This window comes from Pleurodeles waltl, chromosome 9, assembly GCF_031143425.1.
Source record: "Pleurodeles waltl isolate 20211129_DDA chromosome 9, aPleWal1.hap1.20221129, whole genome shotgun sequence".
Taxonomy (NCBI): Eukaryota; Metazoa; Chordata; class Amphibia; order Caudata; family Salamandridae; genus Pleurodeles; species Pleurodeles waltl.
The window spans coordinates 470,872,642-470,892,560 of NC_090448.1; the positions used below are offsets into that span (position 1 = coordinate 470,872,642).

At 42.8% G+C, this 19,919-nt stretch overlaps 1 protein-coding gene across 1 annotated transcript in view; it reads left to right on the forward strand.

Moving 5' to 3' along the window:
- CDC42BPB (CDC42 binding protein kinase beta) overlaps positions 1 to 19,919 on the forward strand; it is a 903,752-nt gene that overhangs the window by 231,094 nt on the left and 652,739 nt on the right. The window contains exon 8 of the mRNA XM_069207298.1: positions 846 to 1,094. Coding sequence (XP_069063399.1) covers positions 846 to 1,094 — 249 coding nt within the window. The remainder of the gene's footprint in view (positions 1 to 845; positions 1,095 to 19,919) is intronic.

The following is a 19,919-nucleotide window of genomic DNA, read 5'->3' on the forward strand; positions in this document are numbered from 1 at the left end:
GGAAATTTGTGTGAAGATTTGTCACGTCTAATTTTAAAAATAATACAGCAACAGTTTTTATCTGATAACCAACTAAATAAATCGGGACTTTTTATTTTATTTTTTACCAATGCTGTATTATTTTTCTTTGCAGAGAATTTCTCATATTATTTTTTTTCATGGGTCCATCCTTACTGTGCTTTGATATTGGATCATACTGACACATAAAACGTAACTGCTTTTACATCATTGTCATGACTTTGATGCACATCTTATAATCCCAGAAATTCATCATATGCTGCACTTCACTAGGTTTCTTAGCCCTCTAAAGGGAGTGACTCTAGTGGCTCCCAGTCAAATTACCACCTTTCAACTCCTGCATCACACTAAAACACCTTCAGAGGAGCTTTCCCCCAATATTACAAATACAAAATCCACCACTGCTGCTTCATAATCAATGTATACTCCTCTTCCCTCCTCCGACTTAAACCACCTCACCTCTCTAAATCCCTTATGTACAGGTTGGGATGAAAGCTATGACTCTTGTGGCTCTTTAGACCCGGCGTCCTGGATTACACTCCCATAACACATGCTTCAATGGTCCTGTCTGCAGTTCATCAAAAAACTATTCAATATTCACCTGTTTCTGAATACCTAAACAGAGCCAGGCTGTAGCACATTCTGTGGCTGTTTTTTCAAATCACAGTCCTATTTTATAGTACTGATATACAGTAAGGCTCTTGATGGGGCATAAGTGGTAGTAGGAAAACCAATATTGGACACAGCCTGTGTTTATAGATTTTACTTTGTCTACCTTGTGTAATTAGCACACTGAAATAATCCTTTAAACTTATAATTTATTTTAGGAGCGTTTTCAGTTCCCATCACATGTCCCAGACATATCTGAAGCAGCAAAAGATCTCATCCAGCGACTAATTTGTGCAAGGGAGTGCCGCCTGGGACAAAACGGAATTGATGATTTCAAGGCGCATCCTTTCTTTGATGGGATAAACTGGGAAAATATCCGAAATCTTGAAGCACCTTACATCCCAGATGTCAGCAGTCCGTCAGACACTTCAAACTTTGATGTAGATGATGATGTGCTAAGGAATCCTGTAAGTTGTTTTTGATATCATTAGAAAAATGTTTAAAAATGTTGTTACGAGCAAATGTTAATACTAGAATTTTTGTATCTGTTCAGATTCTTTCCCAGCCTTCCTTTTCTATAAAAAATGTCATATCCTTATCTTCTATCTCTAACAGCGTTTGTTATTCTGTACTAAATTGGACGCATTGGTTTTTGTTTTCAGACATTGTTAAGCCGAGGTGTCCCTTGTGCGTGTATTTTGTCTTCTTTTCAGGTGGAGAAGTGGTTATGTACAAAAGACTTCAAGGGCATTTACTTCCATATGCGGCTCTGTGACAGCTGAATAGAAGCAACCGGCTTCTGTGATGGGAAAGATGCAGTGCATGTTCATGATGCTCCATTTGGCCTGAGCTGATCATCCAGTGTATTTACAAAGGCTATGACAGTAGAAGGAGAGGGTTTCATAACTAGCCCTGTGTACATGTCTGGCTTGTCAGAGTTTTCTCTCTTCAGAAATATCCAGGTGTTTTTGCAGCAAGTGACGTGTTGTTGAGCTAAAGCCTATTCGTAAATGTGGCAAAATTGCAGCCAAACCCTTCCCAGTCTTTGTTGTTCATAGGGGCTTTGCTGGATCCCATTGTGGCAGTTCATTGGTAGGTAAATTATACTACAGGTTGTGATATGCCACTTCATTATCTATTTCACTATCACCTTAGTGGTTTCAGAGGGCTGTTAGTCTCCTGACCACTTGTAACCAGATGGTGCCTTAAACAGTTGAAATGGAAACTCTGGATAAGTGCCTCCTTTCTATTCCAGTACCAGAGGTTTCATAACTCCAGATTTTTCAGTGTAAGTTGGAGGATGTTTTGCACAATGAAAGCTCTGTTAAGGCTAAGCTACTAAGTTGCAGGTCTCTGTTTCAATACATTAAATGCGAAGAATCCATAAATTGGTTTAGCTGTTCTTCTTCAGTCTTATCATTCCAGAGTCTTATGAATCCTTTGGTTTCCTTTCCAGTGAAGTTTCTGTGGCAGTACATCCTTATGGCCTGATACGTTGTGGATGGTGCCCTGAGTTCATGCCATCTGTGGTTCTCTATTTTTCAAAGGACATATGTTTCTGAATGAATTGCTTGAATGTGTGCTTGTTTAAGGCACATTAGAGGCATGACTTTCAGGTGAATTTTAAGGGGTGGTCGATACTCTTTCAACCTTCTGTTTGGGCGCAACATGGTGAAGTTGAATATGCATAACCTTATTAATAATCATTCTTGTTTCTTGAATTAGAGTTCATCTTGATATTTGAAAAGAACTTCACGTATTCTTTTATTTTTGTTTTCACAATTTAGTTATTGCCTCTTTGCAAATTGTTTCTATCTGATAGAGGACACTAGCCTCAGATTCCTTATCTTAGAATTCTCCCCCAGGTGTCAGACTGGATCCAGAAACTTTTCTTCAACAGTACCTCTTCACGTCGGTAGAGGGCGTCGTACGACTCCATAGTGATGTCATCCTTGAATATCACATTGATGGAGTCCATATAGTCCCTCCCCCGATGCGCTGATGTTAGTTAGCTTCTTCTTTTCCACGCAGACCTGGAGAAGCAGTTCCTCTGGCCATTTTTGGCCTTCACATTTTTCACTGTATTTTTCGTACTTCAAACAGTGTATCTGCCTACTGACTTTAAACCCTCTGGGTCATGTGCTAGATAGATGTCAGTCACGGACCCCCACTTAGTCTGCAAGTGGTGCCTCAGCACCCATCACGACCCAGACGACTGCAACACCTGTCAACAATCCTCAGCCTCCTCATTCAGGCACCATTCTGCTTTCACACTCAGATTGGTTGCTTGATTTGGTCAATACGAGTGGTCTTGATTCCTTGCCGGCATCCAGCCTTCTCTCATCCCCTGGTTTGGCTACTGAGGCTAGTTCTGCTTTTGCAGATATGTTGAAACGGGTTTCAGAGGTGTTGCATTTACATCTTCCTTCAGTGCAATTGTCCATGGATCCGTTACTTCACATATTACATCCTGACCAGTCTCCTGTAGAGCTGGTCCTTTCTTATTGTAAATCTCTTTATGATATACTCTTGGAAGTTCAGACCCTGCCAGATTCATGTCCCCTTTTGGAGCGTTTTATCGCCCACAGACACAGGCCGGCCCGGAGGACCAGTCATGCCTTCGCTGGCACCCGACAACTCAGTTTTGTGGCGCAAACTGCTTTGGCTGCACACAGTCTTATGAAGATTCCTTCTGTTCCACCAGAGTGAGAAGCAAGGCAGCTGGATGCTTCTGGTATGAGGATGTGCGCCTCATCTAGTTCTGCCTTGTGTTTCACTAATACCTCTTGTGTACCTGCTCGCTTCTCCCACATTCTGTCAGACTCAGTGGAGCGTATTTTGCCTTCTCTGCCTGACGAGGCTAGAACTGCTCTTACGCCCTTGGTAAGGGATGGTCAGCAGGCTACCAAACTTAGTGTTCACTGTGGTATGGATACCACTGATTCTGTTGGGCGGATTATGGCGAAGAGCTTGCCTATGTTCTTTAATTTCTCAGAACCCGTACAAGATTAGTTTCTTGATATGACCTTTGATGGCAAGTCCCTTTTTAGCGCGCATGCTGTCTCGGCTTTACGCCGCTTCAGAGATGCTCATGATGGGACTTAATTTCAGGTCCTCTTGTAGAGCTTCTTTAAGGAGCATTTACCGTGGCATTGTGCTCACGGTCTCACACCCTCTCACTGAGATATGAGGGTCCTATTGCAGGTGTGTCTGTAAACGTGCACCACCTTTAGCAGTTGTATTAGCATACTGGAGTGTGTTTTTGTTCTCCGTTAACACCCAGTGTGAACTTCTTGCTCCTTGCAGGTTCTTTTGTTTTTACCATGTCTCCTTCATCATGGAGATTTTGCTTAATGGTGCATCTCATGGTGCAGACCACTTCTGTTCAGGGGTTGCAATACTGTCTGAAATTTATAATAATTTTTTCCTTGTTGTTCCACATATGCTGGTTCCTTTTTGTCCTTATTTAAAACCAGGTCTCACCCTCAATCCACCCTATGTCGTGTTTTCTGTTGTATTCCACTTATAAGCAGGTCGCCTACAATCTCCGATTTCTACGTATTCTACCACAAAAAGAGTTTTTTTCTTCCCATTTTCCATGGAATTTCCATTGGTCAGTTGAGTAATACTTTTATTCCAGATCTCTTCTGGTTATCTTTTTTACATACTCGGGGCTACCACCTGTTGCCCATTTAGGCCCCTTTTCACCTTCCTTCTCCCCTTTTTAGGGTGGTTGTGGGAGTAATCCCTTATTCTGTTTTTCTACACAACAACATTTTATTATATTTTCCTTATGTGTATGAAAATGTACAGTGAGGTAGTGGTCATGGCTACAGTCCCTCACAGGAAATGTGTGGGTTGCTCCCTTGTTGCTTCATGGCCAGGCTCACCTATGCTCACACGGTGTAGTTATGGGCTCTCTTCTGAGTATGTTTGACATTTCCCTCCTTAACCTTTGATTTCAACCCTTTTTTTCCTCAGGCATTCATCGCCTATTCAGTGGACATATTTTCTAATCATCAGTCCATTTTGGCAGAGTTATAATTGTATACCACCATTGGTTTATGCAATGGATCTTGCTGTTCGCTCCCTTCCTTCCATGAGGGAGGTGTATGTTGCACCTACAGAACGTTGTTGACACCTATTCTTTCATGACTGGTTTTATGACTGTCTTGGAGGGTTGTTTCTCCTAATGCAGGTATCTCACTGCATGCTTCTACCCCTAGCATTGCTACTTTATTGTTGGCTCAGGGGTTTTTCCATCACACATTCCTTTATGACCTTACAAGTTTCTACGGTCTAGCATCTAGCTTCCAATCTGGTAGTCAATTTTTTTATACTCCTTTTTGCAGTATTCAGTATTACTCTACAGTTGGATCTCTATTTTCTGCGCTGGTTCTTCCTTCGGAATTACCGCTCTTGCTTCTGTTTTTTCTTCAACGGATTTCTTCCATTTGTTGCTTATGCCCTTTTTGTGATTAAACTCTCCTCAGAGGGTGTCTCTCTACATTGTTTCTGTTCTTACTGTACCGCACAATATCTGTCAGTTTCTCTTAGCAGGTGGTTCTTCCACCCTCTACTTCCTTTGATGTACTGGCCTTGTTTTAATCTTTGGTTGATTTTTTTTTGTCTTGAGGATGTTTTATTTTTTCCCCTTTTCATTTTCCTCCTGTGTTGTTGCACCTCTACAACCTTGTTCTTTCTCTTTTCTTAGTTTAGGAGCACAGCTCATTCAGGTTTCGAACTTTTGATGTCATGCATCTACAATTGAGGGTTCCGATCACATCCCTCATGTGGTGTCCAGTTTTTGTTTAAGACATCTGTGTTCTTCAGATCCGATGTATGTCTCTGGACACTTCCTGTTTGGACATGTCCATGTTCCTACAAGTCTACCCCTCTGTATGGGTTCCCAGGCTGGTTTTCCTGGTCCTACTACTTTACCCATTAGTAGTGTGCTTTTGGTACACCTTTAGGGTGTTCTGTCGGCTGGTTCTAAGGGCCTCACTTTTTTGCTTTCTGTCTACGCATTTTTCTCTTTGTGTGTTCCTGGACACGTACATTCCGCTATCAGGTTCATATCCCTTTCAGCATGATGCTGCTGCTTCTTGCAAATTTCCAATAACCATTCTGGTGTAAGCAGCGTTATTTTTAGCTTCTCTTCTTAATTGCACTTTGTGTTTTTTCCCTTGATAGAAGCTTGTGCTGCTCATCCATCCAGCTATTTATTGGGAGAACTTCATGTCCTTACCTGTCGTGGCTCCACCTCCTGTTTCATTTTCATGGCCATTTCTTAAACACCCATGACTTTTCATATCTTCTTGTGATATGTGGGTCATCTACTCTTTGTGAGTAAGCTACAGACTTCTTCTCACCTTTGTCTATCTCATATCTGGTCTACTACTCCTTAGTTGACAGGTTGTTAATTGCGAGACTGGGTAAGATTTGTTTGCAGCTCTCCTCCTGGGTTGATATTGTTTCGGTATCTAATTCCAAGATAAGAAATCTGCAGCTACTTTTCTTTATCAGATGAACAAGTTACTTACCTTCGGTAACGCCTTGTCTGGTAGAGACACAGACTAGCCGCAGATTACTTATGTAATCACCCATCCTTCCCGCTTTGCGATCTGGGTTTTCTGGCTTCTGTCTTGCTTCGGGGTATTAGTTTGTTGTGCTTTTCAGTTTAGTGGTTGTAACATCATAATTATATCCACCTTTTTGGTGTATACACTGTTTAATTGCCAGTTTCTATATGGCTCCTCGTTGTGCGGATTCTAGTCACAGAAGAAACTGACCTCAGCGCATTGGGGGAGGGACTATATGGACTTCGTCAACGTCAAATCTGGCGATGATGTTGCTACGGAGTCTCACAACGCCCTCTACCGACTCGCAGAGATACTGCTGAAGAAAAGTTTCTGGAGCCAGTCTGACTCCTGGGGAAGAATTCTAAAATATGGAATCTGTGGCTTGTCTTTACCAGATACGGCTTTTCTGAAGGTAAGTTACTTGTTCATCAAGACTTGACATTTTTTGCACAATCATTTTTTGTCTGATCCTTAAGAAGTTTTACTATTGTCATGGAAGGAACCCATCAAAGTTGAGATTGTGGTGTGACATCAAGATCTAAGATGACAAATCTATCACAAAACAATACCTAGTATGTTACAGAGCCACATAAAACAGTTTAACCGAACGCTTTTAACAAGCAACTTTTTTTGTCCAATGAGAATACTAACCAAGATAAATAAGTACCTGGGTATCAGACTCTATCCGGAAATGTTTTAACAGTACTCCTGTGCTCTGACAAGAGGTGGTGTGCAGCTCTATGTTAATATTGTTCAGCTTGGGAAGTGGCCTCCCATTACACCAACATAAGTTCCTTTCTTTCTGTCCCACCAGGCTCTGAATCAGAGCTACCCTAGTCTCTGAGCGAAACAATGTTCTCCAAATTTGTCACTAAATGATACCAGTGTGCAAAGAAATAGTCACCCTCTAAAATTACAGGGTTTAAGCGTTGTAGGGACTGTTTCAAGTAAATGTCTGTGAAAGATCCCAATCAAGTCTATTTATTTTTGCTTTGTGGTGACCGTGCCCACATGTACCTGGGACCTTGAGTTGAAGCTTTACATCACTATACACTGAAAGACTCCACGATGTGTCCGGTTGAAAAGGTGTTCCCTGCGGGGTGGCTCTTTGCTGTGGTAGATGTCATTGGATAAGTAAATAAGAAGTGGTAGATATCATTTGGTAAGTCAAATAAGAAGCATAAGAACTCCATGTGTGCCTCTGCTTCTTGCCACCACTCTTGAACTCCTGACAAGGAACAAGGGAGTAATTGTGTCTCTTGCTCCTGATCTCAGTTGCCTTCCAAGCCATGTCAGATGCTTGTCCTGAACTAACCCAAATTTCTGGGGCCATTGATAACACTGCATCTAAAATAGGACTTTTGCTAACCCATGCTGCTGACAAAACATTTTGTGAGATGATCTTGGTTAAAGTCGCACTCCAAATCTTCCTAGCAGCAGCTGTTGGTAACCCATCGGACACAGACATGTCCCTTTGGCACCATAAAAGCTCCCTTTGGTGCTTCTTTGAGCCCCAGTAAACCGTGAGGACCTCCAAGTGTAATCCCACCGGCGGGTTTGCCCTCTGAGCCAGTTGAAACTTCTCGACTCGCTACAAATTCTGCACTGGCTTCAGTGCTTACTTCAGTCCTGGTGCCATGCCCTGCTCTGGATCCCTCTGCATTACCACCGGAGGACAAGGCACAACAATTGTGCACTCTGACTTTGAGTCAAACTCATCTTGACCAAGGTTGCACCCCAAATTCCACGGGCAGCAACCTATTGGCAACCCATCAGACTTTGACACTTCACCTTTGCCTCTGGCAAGGGCTCGGGTTCTCCCCAACCATATTGGGAGTGATTCAGACAACGACCAACATGATGATGGGGATGACCATGTGCCTCACTATGCTGTTGATAACTGGTATGAGGACCTACATCATGCCAGTGGTCTGTACACTTCTCCAGATGCTAGCTTCGTCTCACTCCCTAGACCTGCTACTGAGGGAAAGTGCCTCCTTCGCTGTGGTGATGCAGAGGTCCTTGACCTCAAACTACGCACCATGGAGATGAAAATAAAATGTTCTTAAAGAGGTCATACAACCTAGGCAGCCCATTCTGCCTATTAATGAGGTCTTGACAGATACCCTTCTTCAGGCATAGGCAAAACCCGGTTCCAGGCCTCCAGTAAACAGGCAACTGGCTTGGTGCCAACGCTATGCTCCTAGTGACCCAACATTCTTGACTCCATATCCAACATCAAGTCTGGTGGCTCGGGCATCCACCAGGAACATAAATCCAAACAGTTTGCCCACCACTTCATTGGACTGTGAAGTTCATCAAAACATTTAACTACATTTTCTCATCTGCTAGCCTTGGGCTGCTCTGTCAGTGCCAGCTTCTTGTTTGGCCACTACTGCTCCTCACGTAGGGACTCCATGCCCAGTTGTTGTCTGTTGTTCCAGAAGACTTCCGCTGTTCTCTCATACAGGCCTTCCAAGACTGCGCTATGCTGCAGAATTTGACAATAAATGTGGACTGACTGCTATGTACTGCCTATCCTGAACAAAAGGCACCAGTGTGGCACTCAGATGACATGCCTGGTTGAGGTCTATGGGCTGATTCAGGGGGTATCCAATATTCTTTCATGGACGTGCTGTTGAGGTGGAAAAGTCCTCTGCATGGTTGAAGACGTGTTCCCCTGTCATAAGTGCAAAACTGTACTGTTGCCTGGATCCCTGATGCTGATTTTTTTTCTCTTCATAGGTGGACACAGATCATGCATGGGTGCTGTGGCATAGGCCTCTCATAGATTGTGGTTTGTTGGACTGGGAGGGGTGCCAAAAGCACTAACCTATAGTGGGGAAAGCCTACTGTCTTCACCAGGAGTTGAACAGCACGATCACTGTGGTGGCTGCATACCTTGTAGTGATCAGTAGTAGTGAATAGGACCGTTTTACCCAGTGTCACTGGAGTGAGGCCTAAACTCACCTCTTTAAAGTTCTGCTGTTGTGTGCTTAATTCACCCTAGGCCTACATCAGGAAGATGTGGAGTGCTGCACATCACAGGAGTAGTGAATTTGTGCTGGATGTATGTGTGCCTGGTAAGGTCGCCACAGGAGATGATTGGTACTTTATCCTCTCCAATTTCCTTGCAGTCCAGAGGACTTCATCCCTGTTAGTAACTGTACTATAAATGGTTGTGGTGGATCACCCACCGTTGATTTTGCTGTGTAGGCTCTGGGTGCCTGTTCCACAATAAAACACGCCAAGGCATCTTTATTCGGCCAGTTCCACATTAATTTTGTAGAGGCGTTGCCTTCTGCTCCATAAGAGATGCATACTGCACTCAAGTTATTGCATCTTGACTATCCCTCTGCATCTTAAGCTCTAACCTCAAGTTGACTCACCAGCTGATGTGGTTTCACCAGACCTTCTTCCTGCGATTTGACCATGTCCTCCGTCTCTGATAAATTGCTGTCCACTTCTGTGACTCTGTGTGTGATATTCCGTAAATCCTGTCTAATCTGGGCCAAGTCAACCTTGAGTTCCCCCATTCTCCCTTCCATGGTGACTTTCAGATTGCTGATGGCATGCTAGATGGCCGCCGTTGGGGGCCTTCTTCCTGTCCATGTGTTCCCCCAGCCACACCTTCATCTCCTCCAAGCATACTCTGTTTCAAATATTTGTCTGTCTTTTGTTGTGCATGTGTAGAGAGCATTTTATCCCTTCCATGATAAGGGCCAACCACTCAGACATCTCCCCAGGTATTACTCTGCCTTCCGATGCTGCACACTTAGCTCTAGCCAGCTAACTGTCAAGGATCGTCGTGACCTTCGCACTTAGAGGCAGTTGCAGTCTGAACAGAATGGATGCTGTTAAAATAATGTGTATCTGCTCCAAATGCCGCCACCCTCCCCCATATACATCTATTTGTTTACATCTGGCTACCTTAGCTGCCTATTTACAAAATAGCCAACATATTTCACTATTTAGAATTTCAGTCATTAAAGCATTCATGAAAGACCTCAAAATAATTATTCCGCCACAGACACTCCCATCTCTGTTCTGGAATCTTAATATTGTACTCATAAGACTGATAGGTCCCCATTGTGAACGACTTCACTCTTGACCTCTTCAGTTCTTATCCTGGAAGGTAGTCTTCCTTGTAGCCATTACATCTCTCAGAAAAAGTAGTGAAATACACGCTCTTATCTTGCAGGAGCCGTTCTCCCAAGTACATAAAGATATAGTGGTTCTCAGAATCAATCCAAAATTCCTAGCTGAAGTGGTCTCTACTTTTCACCTTAACCAAACTGAGCTGCCCATCTTCTTTCCCCATCCAGAAACAGTAGCAGAACTAGTTTTGTATGCCCTTGATGTCAAAAGAGTGCTAAAGTACTACATTGACAGGACAAAGGCCTTCCGTAAGACTCAACAGTTATTGGTTTCTTACTGCAAACCCCATATAGGACATGCTATTTTAAAGGCAGGGATTGCAAGATGGGTGGTCAAGTGTATCCAAATATGTTACGCCAAAGCAAACAGAACCCTGCCCGTCCCTCCCAGACCTCATTCCACTCGTAAGAAAGGGGGCTTATATGGCTTTCTTAGGTAGTACACCCTTAGATGATATCTGCAAAGCAGCTACTTGGTCTACCCCTCCTACCTTTTCCAAACACAACTGTGTAGATTTTCTGGCTAGACAACAAGCTAGAGCTGGCCAGGTTGTCTTACGGACACTTTCAATCTTGTGCAACATCTTCAGGATAAGCCACCGATTTTGGGAGGACTATTTTACAGTATGTGCACACTACACAGCTACACATGCCATTAACGGAAAATGTTACTTACCTTGTAAACATCTGTTTGTGGCTTTTAGTACTATAGATTCAGTTGCACTCACCCTCCTCCTCGGTCACCTGAGGTTGTTGCAGAAATTTCCCCTTTTCTACTTTGCATGGTCATGATTTCTTTCTGTTCTTTTCACTCCATTCCTGATCTAGACCTACGTGCCAGAGAAAAAATAATCTAACAATGGAGCCGATGCCCATGCGCAATACCACTAATAGGTGGCAACACTAGCTCTTGTGACTCGAAAAGATTTATTTTAGAAGAAAAGCAAGTTGTACACGTCCAAGGCCAACACTAGATGGCAGAAGAATGCACAGCATGTGAATTTACAGCACTACTTGCCACAAGCAGATACTTTCAATATAAGTAACATTTTTCTTTTTTTATGAAGAGCCCCATGGAATTAGTAACTTCACAAATGTAGTTGGGCATCGCTTTCTCATTTAAGGCTTCTTAAAAGTTCATTTTACACAGCTGGATACATAGCAGAAATAAATGCAGGACACACAGCAAGGTTCTTACACACCTTTGTTGCTGTTGTGCACCCTTAAGAACCAGTGACTGCTAAATCCAACATGGATTTGAGCCTTTTGAGTGGAACTGTTTTTGGTCTCTGGAAAATCATTAAACTCCTCATTCAGTATAAAGGGATGGAATGTGATAAATAGATTCACCTATCACAAGCATTCCTGACTACATGTCAGAAATGGCCAAGTTGATTACAGTTCAAATTGTGCTGTTTACTGTGCTGCTCTTGCTTACACCACATGTCTTTCTCTCCTTCCCTGATGGACTGTACGGTAAAAAAGGATTGTTTTCCGTAGTCCTAATTCAGATGTCTGTTTCTCCTTTCTTGGAAGAAAGACCTATTAGTTCCATGCTCTTTCCAACCAGGAGTGGGGGTTTCGGTCTTTGTTATATCTCTTTAGCCCAGTTGTTCCTTGCTCTTGCTCTTGGTCCCTGCTATGTCCTTATCAATTAGAAGCCCCTACCTGTTTACCCCGTCAAGCTGTATGTGTGCTCTAGATTGTATTCTGGCCCCTCCCCTTGTCACTGTCATATATATATATTTTTTTTTTCCCTTTCACCTTCTGTCCTAGTGTCTGTTGTCGTTTAGAGGCTGTCCACAATAATGAGTGTTGCATGCTCTTGTTTGTGGCTTGCTCATACTACTGGCTTAGGAAAGGCATGCAGGTATAAGAGCAAGTATTCTTCCATGTGAGATGGGATGTCCATCACAGCCTAATTGCCTGAGGATGCTAATGGCCCATCACTGCTGCTTCATTGGAGTCCTCTTAGCTGGCTTCATACCCATTTGAGACAAATGTATTTGCATCCGGTCCCCACAGGCAACCTATAATTCCTCAGTACATTCCTGAAAGATGGCTGTGCACAGGCTGTCAGAAATTCAGCCAAGGAAAGAAACTTGTGTTGAAAAGAAGCAACTCACAAATTGATTGATCTCTGCTGTATGGAAATGGGGGAACGAAAACGCCTGCGGTTCAGTGAAATCATTCAGCATAATAGAAGCATCTTAGTTCGGCACTTTGTTTAAGAGCAATTGGTCACATCATAATATTATGACTTTTAGGAGTGAGGATTTGCTGGACAAAATACAGGCTCAGTATTAAATAGGGTGCTGATATAGGACATTGAGAAAAAACTAAAAAGGTCATTCATGAAGGTGAAAGACAACTTGGCAAACAAATGAAAGAATAGATGGGGTCAAGACGCTTCTGAGATTGGTAAATGTACCAGTCCATTGTAGAGACCTTGCTCCACTTGTCCTCTACATAGACCTGATATGAGGAGTTTTCACAACAAAATATACAGTGCTGGTTTAATCCTTGGATTCTATGACGGACGAAATCATTAAATTGGCAACTTTTCTAAATGCAACAACAAAGAATTCTCAGAACATGCAAACTTAAACAGTGTGTCCTAAGAAGGATGATGAATCAGGCCTGTGAATGGAAGAAGTAGAGTAAGAGGATATTCCACAACTATGCAAGGTATATTGATAAATAAAATGGTCTTCAGGCCAAATTAACTTTTAATACAAAAGGCTGCTTACATCAAGAATGGCCTGCTGCATGCTTAATCTATTGTTTTCTTCATTATGAATTTGGGTGGGTTGCTGTGACTGACTTAAGCAATTAGCAAGCAAATTCATTTTGTAAAATCACACTAAGCATATCTTGGTATTTTTTAGACTAACCCCACCCTTCAAAATAGGGTAGAGGTGCACAAACATCTTTAAAGAAACATTGAAACACTGTGATTTATTGTTTTCCTTTCAAAGCCATGTACATTTAAACCACTTTAGTCACGTTGGAGGACAACATAATTTATCTGCAAAGGAACTCTTCATACAACCTGGTGACAAAGCTGAAGATTGGTGTCACATTAATCACAATGCAATCTCCTCTGTTTTATGTTTTGTTTTCCTTTCAACTTGAGTTATTTTCTGCACAATTAGGCACTACTTTCAAAATCCTCCATAAATTAGGAACACAGCTAAATTCTTACTTAATACCGTAGACCTTAATTACCCTTCCAATTCAAGAGAGTTCTTGGATTATCTCAAACACTGAAAGGGAGCATAGTATTCCTGCAAGAAACCAAAAAAGAATGAATGAGGCCCTCCGAATAATAGGTGTATGGGCGAGAGGCCTAACATGCTTAAAAGCAGTTAGGTAGAAAAATTGAGTTATCACCTAAATACATTAGACATCTAAGCAGAGGTTGATGCAAAAGGATTATGGTTATAATTAGATTGAGCAAAGACGATGTTGACCTCTATACAAATAGCATCTATGCTCTTACAACATACACTTGCTACATTTGGTCCAAACAACAAAAATTACTTGAGTCCTACAAATGCAAATTGATCCAAAGGGGAGACTACAGTGGACTAACAATCTTCAAAAATTGGCCAACCCTGTATGATTGAGCGTGAGGATTAAAATTGCAGCCCTCCTACTTGGAATACCTTGGGATCTAGTTCATTGATGACATTGAAGAATCAGCCAAACAAAATCAAAAGTGCACAATTGCGGACATCAATTATCTCATGCCTGTTCTCCAAAGTATATTTCATGGTTGGGGCGGGAAAGAAACAGTCCAAATTTTAACCTTCATAGTCTATTATGCACTAAGCATACTTATGAATTTTTCAAAAACATAGACCTAAATATCACCTTCGTTTGAAAAAGTAAGAGATCCAGGATATCCCTGACTACACCAAGACTCAAAAAGCACATGGGATGCATAAACCTGCCAAATTTCTTTGTTTACCAAACTGCACTCCCATCACAGGACAAGGTAACACTTGAATATAGGAGCGGCTAGAAAACCAGGTGAATAAAATCAATTGTGATGTGTCTCTGGCACAAAAGAAATATTAAACCGGATGGAAAACCAGTATATTTGAAAGGCTGGGTGAATATTAGATCTATGATTAGCAAAACTCTAAGACCTGTAAAGACACCATGTTCTTTCACAGAAATAAAATCGAAATTCAGCTTAAACAATTTAGACTTGTACACAGTTCTAAGAGTAAGAGGTACTCTATCTAAAATAGGCTGGGCTCATGAGCCAGACCTCACAAAAATCTCTAGCTAAAGTTGCACAAATGGGATACTTAACGTCAAAAATATACACACTTTTATTCCCTAGTTCTGCTAACCAGTCAAAGCTGTTCACTCGAAAAATAGGAATAAGACATACAACAGATAAGCAGCCCAGCACTTTTACATAGTGGACATAAAGCTCGAATTGCCTGTTCACTTTCAAAATCTCTCCTGCCCTTGCCGTAACTAGATTCCTCTAAAATCATAGGGATTTTGGGCACCAGCAAAAGTGCATGAACTAGGTATTTGTAATGCATCAGATCAACATTGTGAATTTGAAGAAGAGAATGCAGATATTTTCCACATGATGTTATTGAATAAATGTATTCAACATCTGTGGGAAGGACTATGCAAGATCTGTGGAAATATTTTTGACAATCAGATTGAAATAGATCCAGTCTCTGCCTGCTTAGGTGTGCGTGGCAATACTACCTACCTAAGATGTTCACCAAAATATACGTTGTGACTTAAGGATCTTTTTTGTTTAATTGAAATTTTATTGTAGTAACCAAAAGATGACACAAAATACAAAAGAACAGACACAGCAGTGAGATTTTGAGAATCAGCAGACATTGTACAGTTGTTCAATGGTACTCATAAAGGGTAGGTGATAAACGTATTGATCATACCCACCTCCCCCTTATGCCTAAGCGGTATGGCTGCGGCACTATGTAACACTGTATAATGAGTCAGCATGGTATTGATAAGTAGGTGGATTTCAGTGTTGGTCGTACATGAAGTACACCAAGGCTCAGGGGACGCAGCTAGGAGGAAGGCTGTAAGAGGGCCCTATATATCTCTGGGTCTGGAGGACAGTGGTAGGAGCTTGGTGTAGACGTCCAGATGCTTATTGCAGTATACCAGAAAGTCCAGCCAGCTCATGTATTTGGGCAACCTCCCACGTACCGAGAAGCATGCTACCTGTCTCTTCGCTGGTAGTAATGTGAGGCTCTCTATCTCCTGTGAGTCACTGGGATGTCCCACACCGACCCTGGCACCTCAGTTCTCGGGTCCCTACGCACCTTGTGACCAATAACTGTAGAGCGTGCTTAGAGCTCCTCATTCCAGTATACGTTCATGACCAGGCCAGGTTTTGAAAGTTTGCATCTGGGAGGCTGCATTAGGTACAAATGGAAGTTTCCTGCAGGTCCAGTCTGTGTAGTGTTGTGGGGGTATAATACGCCTGCTGTAAGCACTCCTAATGTATAATATAAAGTCTGCTTCTAGATGGCACCAAGCCAGTTTGTGCTCAGCCGAAGGACCACAACTTTTCTGCTACTTCTACTCCTGTTTCCTTCTCCTACTGAGTGTGTGTGCTGTGTGTCCCCGAACCAAGGTGTCTTCCACAGAGTAGTGTCAAACATCTGGAAATGAGTTGCTTTGTGGTTGTGGCCACAGGAAGGAAATCCAGTGCCTGGGATGTCACTGGCTCTGCTGGCAAGTCTGGTGTGGGGGCTCCAATTGCTCCTCATATTCTGTAGTATAGAAATGTATTGAGGGAGGTAAGAGGACTGGTGTTCAAAAATTCTCCTGTGTCTTAAATCATCTAACAACATAAAGGTATCCCTAAGTGGAGTCAAAAGGACAGCATGTAAATGGAAATCTGTAACAATAAGCTTGACCCACACAAGGTGTGCCTGGCTATGTTTGTTTTGAGGTGCAGTACACACCTCTGTGAAGCACGCATTTAGGATTAAAAAAACAACAGATCACTACTGAATTCTTTGAATATGTATCTTCAGAAGTCCATACCAACACAAATACCCACCCCATTAGATAGGAAAAATGTTCTTAACGAGTAATCATCTATTCATAATGTTTCATGTAATCAACAACTAACAGTTCATGCCTTGGCTTTTTTCTTCTGTTTTATGAAGAGAGATGTACTTTTTATTTCTAACAAGCTAGTTCCTTGTCTCCAGCTCCCTTTTCTTAGTCTTTGTCTCTTTCACCTTGTCTTTCTCTTCATTGCATGTCTTTGTTTGCTAAGCTTACAATTTAAGATTGGGTAAACATATGCCAAGGAACCTATGAACTCAATAAATGAAGTCTGCCACAAACCACATAATCTATCCCTTGTTAAAAACTCCAATAATTGCTACTACACAAACCAGATATCTGGTACTCGGTATGTAGCCTGCTTAATAATAATTTGAGGTGGCACAATTTACTGCTTACTAACAAGCGGTTATCTGGGGTTTTATTTCCTATTCCTGGACCCCAGAATAGCTCATATAGAGTGTATACTTGAAATCTGATGTAACATGTTGTATTGTATTTCTCTTCTGTGTCTGTATTTTTTGTCTGAGAGAAATTGAATTTTACCAGTCATGTTCCATGTCTTCTACAGCTATTTATCAAAATCCTCCCCAAAACAAAATAAAGTCCACACAATTTGTTAACAAAATGATCAGAGTAAGACACATCAGATTACATTGCAGTTCATGCATGGAGCAGAACTGCTGAATCCCCATGCAATACCATATAATTATATCACCAAAACGTGAAATCTTAATCAGTTGTCATTTAGACTTTAAACTTATGGTCACCATTAAGTCAGAGATTTGTGAAAATCCAAAAGTCATGGAGTAAGCCATGTAGCAGTATTTCATCTCTACTCTAGCCATCTCATCGCCTTGCCCATTCACTGTGAAGTGCTTTGGATAAGAGCTATGACAGTGGAGGTTTTATGTCTGCAGATGGGCTACACTGATCACTTTTCTTTCAGATCAGGCCCAATTCATACAACTCTTTGCTGTTCTGATTGTTGAACTTTTTCTTGGGTGATCAGCACTTTTTCTTCTAACTCCATCATGTAGGCTTGGGTTCTTATTCAGGAAAAACTGGTTACCTAAGGATCTTATATTTTTGACTTATGAAACGAAAGGTATTTGCATTGCTTAAGACTGTTCACTACTTTCCTTTCAAATTGTTTTTTTTTTTTTTTTCCAAAGGCAGCTGAGCACCAGTATTTTAATAGACCATTGATGTCAGTCTTGTAGAACACTCTTTGAGCATACATTAGGACCTGCCACCTGTGATTATGATTCCTCCTTCATTTTTTAAGGCTCTTTTAACATCCAGTTCTCATTAACCAGAATTGTCTGGTGGTTTGTAGACTGGTATCTGATGGAGACTTCTAGTCTCAGATTCCTTACCTTAAAATTATCCCTAGTTGTCAGACTGAATCCGGACATATTTCGTGAGCAGTACCCCAGCGCGAAGGTAAGTGGTGTCCTGTTCTGTATGGCATCATTCGCACCGTAAGTGATGTGCGCATTGCCTCTATAGGCGCCACCCCTGCGCACTGATGTCATTCCTTTTACTTCCGTACCTATCGGCGCAGATCCAGAGAGAGCCACCTCTATTCATTTTTTGACTGACCCTTTTTCAACTTTTTGCCTTTTTTTTATTTTATTTTTTAGATCTTTTATCCTGTTTGGTAGGGATGACCACTAGGAAAGCTGGTTTCAAGCCTTGCTGCGCCTGCTACCAGTAGATGTTGGTGACGAACCAGCATCTTGTTTGTTTCTCGAGCGCGACCATGACTTGAGGACCTGCATTTACTGCTGCACTATTTATCCCAAGGCCTTGAGGGGGCTGTCTCTCAAGATCCTCAACACTTTAGGTGTGACGCTGCGACAGTCTTCATGCTAGTCGAGTGGAAGGTCCTGGGATTTGTGGTGGAGCCATCAATATTCATCATAGTCTTTTGGGTGTTTAGGTAAGTCCCACAAAAAGAAGAAAAGTAAGAAGTCGAAGAGGCCTTGTACTTTACCCCATCTGTCAGTCATCCAGCGATACAAGGTGTTGCTCTACAATTGGACTTGGGGCAAGTCCGTGCCTTTCCAAGTTTCCGAGAGCCAGAGTAACCCCCATCCAACTCCGCAAATTTTATCACACCATGACGCATATTTGAGAAGCCTGTCCCCGCTGGAGTGCCTTCAGGCCCTACAAGTGCAGGAGGGGCCCCTACTAGCTCACCACTGGTGGGTCTGCCCCCGGGCCCAGTCGGCCCCCTGGATCCACAGTTGGATCTGGACTTGTATCACTCGTACCACCTTGACTTTCCCTGATGCCGATCTGGATGTCTGCGCCGCCATCCCCATTCACATCTCCAACTCACACACTGACCCAGTGGTGCGTCACACAACGTCAACTGGAGTCTTGCCCATCAGACAGCAGCCTAAATCCTATTCTTATTGACTACGGCTTGGTGAGGAATGGTAGGGCCACTAGACCCTTAGGGATACCAGTCCCTAGACCCCAACATGGACTGGTATGAGGAACTGGTGTATACCAGTGGACTAGACACATCTCCAGATAATGGAATGATTTCTCCTCCTTTCGTGGCCATGGAGGATGGAACTTCTTTTGCTATGGTGGTGACAAGGGCGGCCAAGGTCATGGACCTTAGGCTGCTGTCAGTGGCAGTCAGGACTAATGTCTTAATAGAGATGCTTCAGCCGAGACTGTCCCCCTCTGAACCATGTCTCCCTTTTAATGAAGCCCTTATGGAGGTCCAGCTTCGGAACTGGCCCAAGCCCAGCACAGAGGCTCCTGAGAACTGGACAGTTGCTTACTGCCATTGCCCTGCCCCAGGGGACCCCAATTTCCTCACACATCGTCCCCCAGAGAGCTTGGTGGTCCAATCCTCCACTTCCCACATAAACCCTGGCGCATTCCCTACCGCTCCACCGGATAGGGAAATCAGAGCGGCTGGACACCTTAGGTAAGAAAATGTTTTTTTTCCTACCATGACACTGCAGTCTGCGAGCTCCACATGCCTTTTGGGCCATTATTCCCATGCACACCTAGAGTCGGTTGTGCTGGTGCTATCCGTAGACCCGGAGGAGACCCAGGCCATATTCTCCCAAGCTGTGGCAGACGGGAGGGATATAGGCAAGTTCATGATCACATGTGGGCTGAATACGACCGACTCACTTGGCAGACCGGTTTCTTCTTTGGTGAACTCACAGCACCATGGCTAAAAAAGAAAGACTGACATTTCGGGGGATGTACAAGCCTCGCTTATGGACATGCCCTTTGATGACCTCCCTCTCTTTGGAGACGAGGTGTATTCGGCGCTGGAGCACTTGAACGATAGCTTAACTACGACCAGGTCCTTGGGCCTTTCAATGGCCCCTGCCAATCTCAGTTTGCCTTTCGCAGCCATGAATGGGGCTTCCAGCCTCTTCCTTACCCACCCAGCCACCACGGCATGCAAGCTCCCCAGCCGCTGCGT